General features: G+C 37.8%; 1 protein-coding gene across 1 annotated transcript; it reads left to right on the top strand.

The window, feature by feature from the left end:
- The first annotated feature begins 7525 nt into the window (after positions 1 to 7525).
- Positions 7526 to 15168, top strand: LOC115689012 (disease resistance protein RPV1-like). Its single transcript, XM_056318025.1, has 5 exons — positions 7526 to 7644; positions 11399 to 11939; positions 12029 to 13115; positions 13342 to 13704; positions 13793 to 15168. The coding sequence occupies exons 2-5, from the start codon at positions 11434 to 11436 to the stop codon at positions 15077 to 15079; spliced, it is 3243 nt and encodes a 1080-aa protein (XP_056174000.1). The 5' UTR covers positions 7526 to 7644; positions 11399 to 11433; the 3' UTR covers positions 15080 to 15168.
- Positions 15169 to 15925: the final 757 nt, after the last annotated feature.

Genomic DNA, 15925 nt, shown 5'->3' with positions numbered 1-15925 from the left:
TGATCCTTATGTGACGTCTATTCGTCACTCGAAACCTAAAAATGTTTAATCATGGGGGGTGAGATAACTCAGCAAGTAAGCTCTCCAAATCTCGTTTAGGAGAATACGTTGCCTCCATATTGTCCTAAACATACAAGTCTGCCGTAACAAATCTGTCATAACACAATCTCAAGCATTCTTACCTCATTTCGGCACATACACAAGCCCTGCATGTTAGTCCAACCACAACAACATGACAATCATTACAAGAACACACTCATTCTCAAGAAGCATTCAATCCATGCTCATGCACTTACAATAAATCCGAACACTTTCATTCTCAAGCTCGACACCTCGCATTCATCCATGCACTCCAGCACACGTGTCCAGATTATTCATGACCCACATAATTACGCCTTAGGTCCACTTTCGATCCACGGTCCACGTACAACCGTCTCATATTCACAACACTCCTTAACCCGCATTATAGTACACACCTCAGGCTATGTCTCTTGCCCGCGTATCACGCATCAGGCTCAACGTCCTCCACCTACGGCACAGCCTGCGTAAACGCATTAGGTTGGCGGTCTTCCGGTAATACCGGGCATCGTCCCACGTTATAGTACACGCCTCAGGATAGGTTCAATTCCCCGCGTTACAGTACACGCCTCAGGGATTATGTGATCAAGCGAACACGTCAAAACACCATATTTTATCTGGACCCCGCATTACATTACACGCCTTAGGGTTTTTAGTGATCACGCATGCCATGCAATACATTCACTTCACGTGTTAATCACACCACATGCTCACATAATGCATGTCAACTCAATCACAACACATGATCACCACCAAATCATCCTCGGTCTTAACAACATCAATCAACATGGACACCGAGTATTCAATATCAATTCACATGTACATAAGCACCATTCAGCCACGAGACCAAATCAATCCACACACACACGCCGAATCAGTCACATTCCCTTCCACGAACACGGTCACAATTAGGTAATCACCAACCGCCCTCCAATCAACACATACAACACATATTCAAGCATCAATTCCAGTCACGAGGGTAGCAACTATTCAGCCTCGACACCCCCACCATTCCGCTCATAAAATGGACATCCATAAAATCGGGGTAAATCTGGGCAGTTTACACAGTGACCAAAATCCTTTCAAAATAAATAGTAAACGAACTCCAAAAATTCTAAATTTTGGATATATCATAAAAAATATATTTATAAACATTTCTTATGCAGAACATGAAACCAGTTCAATCTGTAACCATGTCTTTTTGTCACTCGAAATCAGACCAGAATCAGTTTGCTCTAATAAACTGTTTTGTCCTCAAAATACATTTATTTCAATACCCGAATCACCTTGAAAAGATTTTGAAATTTTTATTTATCCTAGACAGGAAAGTCCCCAACAACTTTTGTGAAGGAAGTTTATTGAAAATATATCTGGAAAATTTTATAAAAATTCGGAAAGACAATAAGGTCGGGATGAACAGTGTTCCGGGCAGTTTTAAGACGGTCTGAAAATGGATTTTCGTGCGACCCAAATGGCCTCCAAACATTCCAGATTTAAAATACGTTATACCTTAGGATGTGAGGAAAAACTTTCGTGAAGTACACCACCCTTGATTCGGCCTCCAAAAATCTCCACAAAAATAGTAAACCAGGAGGGTACAGAAAACACAATTTCGAGATTCAACCCAAACTTCAAGGATCCGAGTCCTAGTTGACAACCACCGAACTTCAGCCCTCAAAATTTATTCCACAAGGTTCAAACTACCATGCCACAGCCATTTGAACATCCAAGAACACAATGAAAGATCAAGCTCTCCTCTAATCCACCTATAATCACCTCAATCAACCCCTAAACCAATCCATCGACAATCCATCACCCTAATCAAAATTTAGAGAGAAACTTGCCTTAAACCTAAGCAAGAAAAGCCTAACAAGGAGCAGCAAAGGCCTCGGCAGGGCAGCAACTCCGGTGAGCGGCGGCGGCGGCAATGCACGGTGGCTGAACGGCGGCGACGGCTGGCTTTGCCGGTTGGCCACGGTCACGGGAGGAGGGGGAGAGGGATCGGCCGAGAGGGAGTGTGGGGGAGATGGTAGGCGTGAGGGAGAAAATGAGAGGGTGAAAGAGAGAAAGAGAGAGAAGAAAGGCTTATTTACACCAATAATTGGTGTCTACCCCTAGCAAAATGACCATCCTACCCTCCTCTCTACTTTCCAATCAACGGCCATGATTCAATCTTATCTTGAGATTAACGGCCAAGATCAACTCTTACAAAAAATATCCAAGGGCAAAATTGGAATTTCACAAAAAGTCCCATGGCAAAATTGTCCAAAAACTTTTATCTCTAAAGTTGGTGTGAAATGACCAAAATGCCCTTCTCACATAACACTTGGCCTTAACAAAGTCCTAGGGGTAAAACGGTCATTTGTCATTTCCTGCAAAAATTTCAATTTTCTGAAGAATCCGGACAAATCTGAGGCTGACCACGCTAATAACAACATTGTCCAATTATCCTGTCGTGACTTTCGAAATTTTCAATATCCAAACTTGATCTCTAATTGATGACTAAATTTAAATAACACAACTTGAGCGTATCTCAAACTAACGGGTGACTTTCGGGAAATTCGCATATTCGACTCGTGGTCGATACTGAATCAAGCCACGTTTAAGTTTGCTCGGATCGTGACGACCTCGGTTGTCATGTAATCGCGAGGATCGATCTCTAGTTCCGATGGGCACGATCGTTTGGTATAGGTTTAGGGTCATCCGTCAATTCATCTCGTGGTCAAGCGGAATCACCCGCGATCCACTCATATTACAGTGGCGAATTGATCCCTAACTATCCTTGGATCGGCCTACATTGGCTCAAAATGTCACCTCGACAATTTTTATGGTCGAAAGTCGGTTCACGATTGAGTTTCTTTGGTCACGCGAATTTAAATCCCTAATTAGCCATTCCCTAATGGTTAGTATCCCAGGAATGATCAGTTCCGGGCAAGATCTAACTACAAGCACGTCCATAAAATCATCCATTTCATAAATCCTAAGTGGGTCGAATTTCAGAATGTCACACTTTTCATGAGGGACCCCACACACATTATGAGTTGGAAATGAATTATAAAGCCATTTCTCCATGATAATAATAATCTCTAACACGATAATAACAGAAGAGTCCCTTTTAGCTCTCAACGCCCACACACTGTCGACCTCTGTTTCATTATGGAGCGAGTTAGTGAATTTTGACGACCAGAGGTTCAAGGTAGAAAGTACGATGATCTTAAACCTACGACAATTATGGGATGAGAGGCAGAAGACAGCTGAAAAAAAGATATTACGGTAACTGAAATGGTGGAGGAGTGCTATTGTAGGAGATAAGAAGGAAACATTGCTTTTGACGGTTTAGCATCTTGTGAGTGCTTTTGGGGTTATAATAGGAGAGTGCAAAAGATGAGGGAGCTCGACCAGCTGCTAGCAAACTTTGTAATAAGGATTTCATACTTGCTACGAAATGTTCGATTTGAATTGTAATTACTTCGCACCACCACTGAACTGAAGGTCCAAGAGCGGGGAACCTGTTATCTCAATCATGAAGCATCTTTATACGAGATACGCCATAACTAGACAATAAAATATGAAAGTACCACAAAAAAGAAAATATGGAAATACCATAAAAGTGAGGCCAAAGGGGATTTGGTGGTTGTCATAGTAACTTAATCCTCCATCTGAGGCAAATTTGACTGAAGGAAAAAAAAAATGGAGAAGTTAATTTTTCATCTTAGGCAAGCTTGATTGAAAATTCCGATAAATCAAGAAATGTTTAATCATTCAAAGAGCAAATTTGACTGAAGGAAAAAAAATGGAGAAGTTAATCCTTCATCTTAGGCAAGTTTGATTGAAAATTCAGATAAATCAAGAAATGTTTAATCATCCAAAGAGCACTAGATCAATTTCAGCTAATTTTGAAGTGCAAGCAAGGTAAAAGTTTTGGTCATAAGGAAATTTTCCTACTGAGATTATTAAACCTAGGATAAGAACAGTACGAGTGCCCTAACTTTCATACGGCGCTCACTTGAGTGCAATTATTTTTGTACGGCACTCACTTAAATGATCCGATTTTTTTAATTTGCGGCACTTAAGTGAGAGAAAAAAAATTACAAAAATTGTCCACGTCAGCGCACGGCGGTGCCACGTAGGACAACCGGCGTCCATGTTAGATTTTATGGCAAGGCAAATCGCCGATGGCGCTTAAGTGATCAATTTTTCAAATTTGTGGCATTTAAGTGAGCGAAAAAAATTTTGACACTTAAGTGAGCACCATACACCAGCAACATTTCCATGCATAAATTTGATGGAAGGATTAACTCAAACAAAATATTATATAATCTCAGAACCTAATTGCACAAAAAAACTCGAAGGAACAAATTGAATATTTTTCAATAATTCAGAGCCTCAGCCGCTAGTGAGGTGCCAAAAACATTGCGAGTCAAAATCATGGAAAGCACAAAAATAGAGTGAGACGCGGGACCATGTCTCTCTGTCCAAAAAACATAGTGAGGTGCCTCCTTCCCTGGCCATGCTTGTCCTCTTCGGCTCACGGTCACAAGCAGAGATGTTTCGCACTCTCGCCATCTCCTTAAAAGGTCTTGTTAAAATATGTCTCGAGTTTAAGCCCGTAGACGAAACTTAATCCAAGGTTTAAATATTATTTGTGGAAGTTTGAATATTTCGAATTGAAATTGGATATTTACAGACGTCCGAAAGCTAGCGAAGGAAAATATACGAAATCAACTTCCGAATTAAAGGTGGAATGTGCATCGGAGTCTTTGCCCACTGAAACAGGAAAGTTGGACACGGAACTTGCGCCGACTCGGCCAACAAAGAAAGAAACATAAGAATAAAAAAAGATACGGAAGTTCAGTTGGATCCGGCGAGGGGCATTACATTGACTTACATATATATTTGTGCAGAGTGCTTGGTGTCCAAGAAGTGCAGAGATCTCTTCTCGTGAGTTCTTGTCGAAATTGCGCCAAACTTAAAGAATTCTTTTGTCAGTTGCATGAGACAATTGATTTCTTTGGAAATTTCACAACATTTGTGTTCGAGTCGAAAATTCTTGTGGTAAGAATTTATGTCAATTCTTTTGTGAGATTGAGAGATTATTTCGTAAGGAATTATGGGACTAAACATTATTTGCTATATTGGGTGTAATTGGGGCTTGGGAAACATTATTTTACCGGTCATGGCCGGCAAGCAGGCCATGGCCAAGAAGGAGGAAAAGAAAAAAAGAAAAGAAAAAAATATTAAAATATTAAAATATTTAAAAATATTATTAATAAAAAGAAATTTTGTGACGTTGCCAAATGCATTTCTGCTCTTTTTCTATTCCAGGGATGGAATTTTGGGCCGTTAACAAACGCCTTAAAATGCTCAGAATCAATTCCGGGCACAGAATAAAAAAGAATCATTTCTGAGCAGAATCTGTTCCCGGGCACAGAATCGTTGTCATGCGCAGCTTTAGAGTGTTTGAATGACTCGAGTGTAGTTGTAATCTCGGTTGTATTGCTTGATATATAGTGAAATTTCGTGCTGTTCTCCCCGTGGATGTAGGTCACTGCGACCGAATCACGTAAATCTGGTATCCGATTTATTTTCAAATTCTATCAAATTTATTGTTCGATCGCTTGGCTTCCGCAACAAGTTTTATCTCTCTGTACCCTCTCTTTAGTTTCATTTTATTGCCAGTACCGTTATTACCTGAAGTCTACGATAATCGTTTCAGCTCTTGGGTGATCATGAGTATTTGTCGTCTTTGAACTGATATACAAGTTCTTGTGCCTCTTCTATCCGTTGTTGATTCTGGAAAATTAATCAATTTTGCTGATAGTGTATCACGATTGATGGGCAATGATCGTTCTTCTTTTATTGGTAATTATCATCTTCCAGCCTTCATGTTTTTGAATTTTCCAAATAAAGGTTTGGTTACTGAGAGTTTCTGCTTCTTGTCCCTTTTACATTTTAAGCACTTACGTGTCTTAAAAAACACAATAGAACATTTTAAAGTCAGCTGATGGTGTCTTGGGTTCAGACATGATGCTTTGACAACTTGACATGTTAGATGTATGCTAGTTCCATAGATAAGAAAAGTTCGAATGACTCTAGAATAGATATAATGCGTGAATCCCGTGTTAGGAAGTGTGGTTGCATTTATGGAACGGATCCTCCTTGCTAGAATGGCAATGTTCAGTACTTCTATTGGAAAAATTCCTGTTTTCCTTTGGTTGTAATTGAAAATATTTGTTTTCGATTTTGACTGATATTTTTTACTTTTTCCTTTGTTACGCAGCTGATCTGCTGTTTGAATCTGATCATGTGGAGTACATGAACTTAAGTAAAAAAATTTCTTGTGGATTTTGGAAATATTTGTTTTTGATTGTAAGATGTCATTGTCATGTTTAATCCCGATACATTGCTGTAACAAATTTGAATTTTTTATTCAGATTAGGTTGATTCAAGATGAATGATTGTTTTGAATTTCTTTTTACAGTTTGTGTCACGAACTCCCAAAGTGACCCATGGAGGTAGTGGATTATTTGGTGGACGCAAACAATCCTCTCGCAAGTGGTGTCTACGCTTCGCATGGACTCAGCAATACTAGGCTAGGAGCTCGGTAAAGCATGCGCTTTACCTCTAAGAACCAAAAGATTAAACTAACATCCAGAAGGAAAAATTTTCATCCAATCTTGAGTGATTTTTATTTGCTAACTTGCATTTACATGTCCATGCATTTACGGTAATAAATCAAACATTTAAGAAGTTACCAAATACAAACAATGTATGTATAAGCATTTACCCCCTGAACTGTAAATAGAAATGAACTAATGTATGAAAGGAAGTACAAATATACGGTATGCAACGCACTATTGCCCACCTAAAATGAGCTTCTAAATATGAAAATAAAATATAACTAATATCATACGGGTAATGCTATCCTAAGTCTATTATGTAAAAATGGTAATTTTGTTTTTTTTTATTGCTCTCAAATTGTGCATAAGAGGAAATTAAATCAACAATAAATGACGCAAATATGCAATATCCTAAAAGCACATGCAATGCTAAATATATTTAAATTTTTGTGGATACGCAATCTAAGATGACTAAAATGAAAAATATGATTGTTTTTGGACTCGATTTTCATGAAATGAAAGTGAGACATGCAAATAGATATGCAACCTAGACGTGCTAAATATGCACTAAGACAGTTATTCACGGAAAAATATAAGAAACTATAACAACAAAACGTGTAAAGAAGGAATTTTTCAGTGATAAATTATGCTATATGCACATGAAGTTGAGTGTTCATGTAGTTTTCTTGTGGATTGCTGGAACACGGATAAACTCTGGATTAAAGAAATCCCACTTGAAGAGTGGGATGGTGAACAGTGTTTCCCATGTCCTAATATAAAAGCTGCTTTAGTCATCTCCTCCTCCTCCTCCTCCTTTTCCTCAGCTTTCTTGTTTCACTCACCATAGCGGCAAAGCAACAATTGTCTTGTAGTCTGCAGCTTCACAAACCACGCAGCGGCGACAGAGTCGAAGCTCCTACGCTAATCTCAACCCGGACTCGCAAAGGTGAATGATCATGCTTTCTAAATTTTTCCGATTTTACACAGCTTTAATAATCCTATTTTCATCCATGTTGTATTCAGGCTCTCTCCTACTAGATCTAACATTCTCTTGCTAATCTTTCTTGTCGTAGTCGATTCTGTGGTTCTCGAATGCTGCAACAAGCTCCTTTGCTCCTTAAGATTTAGTCCTTTAAAATTTTTACTAAGGTCATACTACTTGGTATTGGGAGTTCGCTTACTTTGGTTTGAGAGAAGTGAGTACGAATCTGCAATGAGATCCTTTGCTCATTTTTCTTTTCCTTCTTTTATTGATTTTCACAGTATTATCATGATGAACAGTCTTACTTGCGTTGATTGTGATTTCAGAATGATCATTCCTTTCTATTCCAAATTGGGTTTCCGTTTCTTGCTGTATATGTTATATATACAGACTGGTGACATTCATGTTCTCTCATTCGGATGCTTATGTTTATCTGATCCTGTTTTATATCAAATCTGATTAAATTGCTTGTGACTTGAGCGATTTTCACCTCATTTCTTGGAAGAAATGGGGAATAATGAATGGTCATAATCAGACCATTCTCATACTTTGTTAAACACTTTTGAATCCTCTGCTTCGGACAAACCCACTCTGTTTTGAAAACATTTCACTGGAATTGAAATGATTTTATAGCTCTTATAGCTATCTGCCATATCTATTGAGGAGAACATGCTATAGTTTAATATTTTTTTTGTGAAGTCGTGAATTATGTCATAGATTTGTAATAGATTTATCCGGGTAGTCTATGATACAGCAAAAGTGTGTGATGTAATTGGCCTACTGCTAGGCTTGAGGACCTACTTCTTCTTCAATCTGAATATGTGGAACTCAGCCAAATGTTGAGCAGTCTCATAGTATTGTTGGGATGCCTCCTTCTGCTGGAAACTTTACTGTTAGGAGTGGTTGGGGTAAACTTCGATCTTCACCTGCTAAACTGCCCTGGCATAAGCCGGTTTGATTTGCTTAAAACATACCAAAACACAGTTTTATGAGCTGGCTTGTTATTTTGAATAAGCTGCCTACTTGAGATAGATTGAAGAAGTGGAATCCTTCTTTGGATGATGCTTTCCTTCTCTGTGAATCTTTCCCTGAATCTAGGAATCATTTGTTTTCTGAATGTGCTATTTCTTGTGAAGTCTGGAGCTTGGTTTGTAGTTGCGGTGATATTCAAAGAATTAGGCAGACTTTGAGTGATGAGTTGCAGTCGGTTGGTGCTAGTTGGAAGGGGAAAGTATAGCTAATGTTGCTTGCCAGATTGCTATGGTGTGCTGTTTCTTATCACATCAGATATGAGAGGAATAGAAAGCTTCATGGTGATAATTTTCTTGTTTCTAGAAGTGGTATTAAGTCCAGTGCGAAATGTGATGTTTTGTATAGGCTTGGCAGAATCAAACCAATAATTCTTTAGTTCAACCTCTGATTAGGCAAATCTGTAGTAACTGGAGACTCTTGACTTGAGTTGCTGTATTTGTTGATTTTGGTTGCAATTCTTTCTGTCACTTTGTGGTAGGATTCCCCTGCTCTGTTTATTTGTATAAAACTCACTTGCTTACCTAGAAAAAAGAAAGGACAAATACAAACATCAAACTTCAAAGATTAGAAATAGATTTTATCCGGCACAAATACAAGATATTTCAAATAAGCCAAAAATCTCTTTGCAACAATTTTCTGTTTATTTTTTCGTTCTTTTCTTTTGCACAAACATATCACTCAGCAAATAAGCTATGTTAAAAGAGATTGAATATGTAGCATTATTCAATCAAAACCCTTCCGGACTATTAGTGACCATCTATTCATATTGCCTTTCCACAATGATGTGGAGTTAAATGTCTAGTAAAATCTCTAATATATTTCAATCTTTAATTTACTTTAGTATCGATAAGCATTGGATCATTGAGTATGCATATATAGAGAAGTTCCTCTTGTTGAAAATCGCAATATATTATTTATCTAACTATGATATTAATTTATTTCTTCAACAATGAGCAATCACTATTTGGGCTCTTTAATTAATTTCTAACACGAGTTTGAAAACAAAGAAATTTACGATTCTTGTAGACAGATTGACAAAAAGGAAGTGCAATATTTGCCAGTTTTGGGCACAATGAATAGATTATAATGACGTTAAATATCTTGATTTGAAAATTTAATTAATCGTGCATGTTTTCAAGTATATTTGTGCATAAGAATGGTATTTTTATGATTATAAGAATTGTATTATTTCATGGGCAGTACATGAGGGTATATTTACCATTTACATTGAGACGCAGTTTCTACCGAACAATATATAAGGCTTTATTATTATGATTCATCGAACAATGAATAGGATATAGCAAAATATCTAGATTTCATATCCTATTATATCCAATCTTGTCTTGACTAGAATTTTTAACCAAACATATCCTAAGTCTGTTCCCGTATGATTTCTTTCTTATGTTCTTTCTGAAAAATATTTAAGTGGGAGGGTTTAGGGGTTATGCTTTGGGAGTTTATTGTTTCAATTTAATAATTATCCATCTTGTTCAAGAATTGCAATGCCTAGACAAATGCCTATTTGCTGGCTTCTCTGCTTGTGAATCATATATAAGGGATGGAATTTTTTTTTTTTTTTGTTCTATAAGGGATGGATGTTGTCTCATTGGACAATTGCATACTTTCGCCCTTGAACCGGCTAATTAGTTTTACTTATCAAAAAACGTTACTTGTGTGAAAAAGAGGAGGGTGATGATAGTCGACATTGGTGGTGAGGAGGAGAGAGTTGTATGGGGGACTTTGGGGGTGAAGAAGAGATGGAGACGAAGAGCAATACGAGATGATGAAGAAGAAGAATGTGGTTTGGGATGGGCCGATATAATTGTATTACATAGTAATGGATCATTATGGGTTAAATGAATTAATTTTGGTCGGATCCATGTTCGACCTACTCAAACCCGAGCCACATGTTGGATAGGTCTTCCATGATTGCTAAAAATTTGCTCCATTCTGCAATTGGCTCGCTGAAAGTGATATTTGATTTCACTAATCAATGCTTTATGTTCATCAAATATAACATCTTCGATTGTGAAACTTTTACATTATTTTCTGCGATTTCTGAAATTTGTCAAATATTCATTGATGAAACTAAAGAGAGAGGCCAAGATAGCCGTGAAAGAGTATTTTTGCAAAAGACAATCTCTCCTGGCAGAAGAAACTAATGGTGAAGCAACAAGTAAAGCATTAGAAGCATCTCTATGCAAAACACACTTGACCTAGAATTTAAGAAAAAAGTTGACCAGAAACGGAGAATTGTACGTAGAAGAGATTGACACTCATTATCTCCCCAGATAAATTCCACGGAGATCTGCTAACAACACCACAAAAAGTTGTGATTTGTGAACCACAACCTATAATTGAGCATTTTTTCCGGTTTCCTTCCTGCAGATTTTAGACAGATCTAACTTTCGCTTCCACAGGGTCTAAAAATTTGCCATGAAAGAGCATGTGCTTTTGTGGATAGTGCTTCGTTATAATTACTGAAACCAAATCTCTACATTTGCTTTTGATAGAAATTAGCCTCACCACACCTAGTTACAATGACTTAAAACTTATCTCTACATTTGCTTCTAATAGAAATCAGCCTCATCATACTTATTGCACAGGAAATTTGCAACAATCTTTGTGATTGAACTTCGCATTGGCAGTAGTTGCTACTATTTTTTGTCTTTAATACTTAATGCAGCCTTACAAGGGGAGCGTGTACCGAGAACAATAAATATGTTGAACGCTTTTTCTGATAATCGAGAAATGGAGAAGTCATCAGGATATGATTATGAAGTATTTTTGAGCTTCAGAGGACCAGATACTCATAAGGACATTACTGATTACCTTTACACCAGCTTGATTGGCACTGGAATCAGGGCATATAAGGACGATGAAGAGCTCCGGACCGGGGAAGAGATCGGCAGCCAGCTTCTCCAAGCGATTGAGCAGTCAAAGATATCAATACCAATCTTTTCTAAAGGATATGCGGACAGTACATGGTGCCTTAGGGAGTTGGTCAAGATGGTGGAGAGCAAGAACACAAGGAGACAAAAGATCATGCCCATTTTCTACGATGTTGCACCGTCTGAGGTAAAATACCAGACTGACCACTACGGCAATGCCATTGTATCTCATGCAAACAAGAAGCGATTTGGTGATGAGTCTATCAACAAGTGGAAGGTGGCTCTCAATGAGGTTGGAGCACTAAAGGGATGGGACCTCCAAAGCATGCCAAACAGGTATTTAAAGTATGGTCTAGTTGTTCCAGATGCATTATTTTGTTCAGCTGAACCTAATGTCTTGATGTGTTTTCGTCCAATACTATCAGAGGCAAAGGTGAATTTGTTAAAGAAGTTATCGACAATGTTTTGACTGAGTTGAAAACTGTCTACTTGGAAGTATCTGATTGCTTAGTCGAAGTAGACAATCATGTGTATGAAATCATGAGGATGATAGGTGCACACGACCCTGAAACAAAGATTGTTGGAATCCATGGTATGGGTGGCATGGGAAAGACGACTCTTGCCAAAATAGTGTACAATCAACTCTCTAATGATTTTGTCAATTGTTACTTCCTTTCTAACATCCGAGAAACAGAGATTACGCGCTTGCAGAATCAGCTCATATCGAATATTCTGAAAATAAGATGGCCTGATATCAACAATATCATGGAAGGAAAAAAGGTGATCAAGGAAAGGTTATGCTCTAAAATGGTGCTTCTTTTACTTGATGATGTTGACGAAGCAAGTCAACTTGATGCGCTCTTGCAGAAGCGTGAGTGGTTGGGTAAGGGAAGCAAGATCATTATTACCACTAGAGATCAAGGGATTCTCAATGTGCCTACACTTGTTGATGGGAGTTATGAACTTACTGGCATGGGTTTTGATCATTCTCTTCAGCTTTTTAGCAAACATGCCTTTAGAAGAGATTATCCCTTAGAGCAATACATCTTTTACTCCCAAAGAGCAGTAAATATTTGTGGCGGTCTTCCTTTAGCTCTTGAGGTTATAGGTTCTCTTTTGTCTGGAAAAAGCATAGAGGAGTGGGATACCATATTAAAGGAGCTAGAAGAATTTCCTCAAGAGGATGTTCAAAGGAAGTTGATGATTAGCATTGAGGCATTAAATGAAGATCTAAGAAAAATATTTCTCGATGTTGCTTGTTTTTTCATTGGGTTGGATGAGAGAATCGTGATTCACGTGTGGGAAAGTTGTAAACTTTGTCCTCATCAATCTCTTGGAATCCTCCAGCAAAGATCTTTAATAAAGATTAGAGAAGATAACGAACTGTGGATGCATGATTGGTTGAGAGACATTGGCAGAAATCTTATACAACAAGGAAGTGGTAAGAAACCAGAGAAGCAACAATGGTTGTGGACTCATGGGCAAACATTGGAGGTTCTAGAGAAAATGCAGGTAAATTGTACAGCTTCAGTCCTTTTTAAGGAGATTAATCACCAGCATATTCGTTTTTGTTTTCTTCTTCTATTAGAGTTGGCTTATTTCCTCTGCACTTACATATGTGGTTTATCAGTCGTTTTCAATATTAGGAGAAAAGATATAATTGTTTTCCCCATGAAGAAGATCAATATGGTAAATCATGATTTTTCCTTTCGTTTTCTTTATTTATTTATTTTGGCAGATGGGAGGGGACAATCATGGAATTGGAAGTATTGAAGCAATATGTCTCAAGCTTGATAAACTATCTCAATACTCCTTGATAAAAGAATGCCTGGCAAGTTTTTCAAATCTAAGGTTCCTTCAAGTGGATAGCCAAGACTTCAATGGAAACAAAGAGTTTATCCTTACTCAAGTGGGTCGTTTTCTATGTTACCAGTGGTCAAATTTTCTTCCAACCAAATTTGGCCTAGAGTTGAGATACCTTTCATGGCATTACTTCCCTATGGTTTTTAACCTGACCAATTTCTCTCTAAGGAAGCTAGTAATCCTTGATCTCTCAATGAGTGACATTACGGAAAATTGGGATGGATGGAGTCACATCAAGGTACGATTTCAAATGAAATCAATGTGAGTTGTTTTGTTGTAGGTTATCTTGATTTAACTTGAAGAGCAACGTGTTGTCTTCTTTTCAGGTGGCTAAGAATTTGAAGGTCATAAATCTGACTGGATGCCAAAAATTGTATAAAACTCCGGACTTGTCTTTTCATGTGAATTTAGAGCGTCTGATTCTTGAAAGATGTGAGAGTTTGGTTCAAATTGCTCCCTCCATTAGTAACCTTAAGAAGTTAGTCTTCTTAAACTTGAAGTATTGTAATAGTCTCCAAAAGCTACCAAACGAGATATGGGCACTGGAATCTTTAAGGGAACTTCTTCTTGACTACACATCTGTAAAAGAGATCCCTGAATGGAGAAGGATGAAGAAGCTGGAAAGTCTTAGCTTGGTCAGATGGAAATCACTTAATAAATACAGTTTCATAGGTCTCGCAGCATCAACAGGGAAGCTTTCATCTGTGGATAAAAATTTCACTAATCAGGATTTACCTGATTCAATTGTGAATATGAAGAATTTGAAAATACTAAAGATGAACTTCAGCCTTGTAAGAAAACTACCTGACACCATTGGAATGTTGGAGAAGCTTGAAAAGCTCGAGGCTGGGGGTCTATATTTGGGAGGAGAAATTCCTGGTAGTATTGGAAAGCTACCATCTCTAAAAACCTTGATACTGTCTGCCACCAGAATTTCAGCGGTGCCTAGGCTTCCAGAAAGTCTGATCACTCTATGTTTTTATACACACTCAATGGAGACGTTGCCCGACCTCTCGAACCTAGTAAATTTGAGAACTTTGAGTTTGCAATTGTGGGGTAATCTCAAGGATCCTTCTGAACTTGAAAACGCTCCAAGTCCTTGGTGGATTGGAAGATTACACATGCTAGAGGTCTTGGACTTGGGTTCTCCTTGTATCGCCACCCTCTCTTCTGATGTTGTTCTTCTTTCTCAGCTGAAGCAACTGGAGCTCCAGTGCCCTAATTTGCAATGCCTACCTAGGCTCCCGACAAATTTGTCATACTTACTTATCCAGCATTGTGGGAGAATAAAAACAACCAATGATCTTTCGAATTTGAAAGCTTTATCATATTTGGAAGTATCTGGTTGTGATGAGCTAATAGAGATTCAAGGCCTTGAAGGTTTGGAGAACCTGAGAACATTAGAGTTTGTGAAACTTCCATCGTTGGCAAAGTTGCCTAATCTGACTAACTTGAGGAAGCTCAAGAAAATTTATCTAAGGTCTTGTCCTAAGCTGAGTGAGATCCAAGGTTGTCCAGGATCTTTGGAGATACTTCACATTGAGAACTGTTTAAATCTGCAAAAGTTGCCTGATTCATCAAGTTTCAAGAATGTAAAAGTTTTGATTCAATGAAATGGACTTGATTTATTTACAATTTACAAACACTCCTTTTTGTAATGTGCACATTCTTCTTTTGAGTATTTCGAATTATATATGTATTAAGGCCCATGTCTCTCTAGCACTGTAATGTGATTTTGGTTACCAAAAAATAAATCTGTAATACATAGCAACAAAATGAATGAGAATCTTTTAATTGATGTAACTCAGTATGGATGAAATCGTGCTTTAACAAGATTAAAAGAAGTAATTTGACGTAACTCTATTTTCTTGTTTGATCACTCGGATGAGTAATCTTTGATCGATGAGATAGAAAAATTGTTCCATGTCAATACAAGAACGTAAAAAGTTCCTTTTTGTGTTGACATAAGAAGGGAGTTCGTCTTTCTTTTTTTGCCCCCCGTTCTCTTCTTAATGTACAATGAGAATGAATACATGTTTGATTTTACTAACCACAGACTAAATGACTGTGATTTGCCATGGTAATCAAGAACTCTGCTGCCTATCATGCAATCTAAAGTATTCAGACTCAGCACGTACGAAGATTATATTATTCAGTAAACTCTCAGCCCCACATATAGTGTCCACCACAAGTCGGTGATTTTAGAAGAATAACACTGTCCAAATAAGATGTACGGTGATTTGAAAGTACGATGACCTGGTGTAGATTGTAAAACCTTTTTTGCAAAGTGGCTTTTGCATACACAAACAAAGCGTCTGTCTTTTTTGTTTTATCTTGGAAATCCTCTATACGAAGAAATTTCCATTTTCTTCTTATTTGTTTGGAAGGCTTGGATTAGAATGATCCTAAAGTGTGTTTTCTTTCTACCAGGACATGTGCAAATAGGCAATCTGCAAGCC

This window comes from Syzygium oleosum, unplaced genomic scaffold (assembly GCF_021117445.2).
Source record: "Syzygium oleosum isolate NSW1041296 unplaced genomic scaffold, Sole_v2.1 Sole_v2.14, whole genome shotgun sequence".
Classification (NCBI taxonomy): Eukaryota; Viridiplantae; Streptophyta; class Magnoliopsida; order Myrtales; family Myrtaceae; genus Syzygium; species Syzygium oleosum.
Note: the sequence above shows the minus strand (reverse complement) of the source record. Positions and strands in the feature narration are given on the sequence as shown.

Bases quoted from the DNA above. Each gene is read 5' to 3' on its own strand.
- LOC115689012 (XM_056318025.1), top strand. From the start codon at position 11,434: ATGTTGAACGCTTTTTCTGATAATCGAGAAATGGAGAAGTCATCAGGA. The intron at 11,940-12,028 runs GTATTTAAAGTA...CAATACTATCAG, and splicing joins CTCCAAAGCATGCCAAACAG to AGGCAAAGGTGAATTTGTTA. The intron at 13,705-13,792 runs GTACGATTTCAA...TCTTCTTTTCAG, and splicing joins ATGGATGGAGTCACATCAAG to GTGGCTAAGAATTTGAAGGT.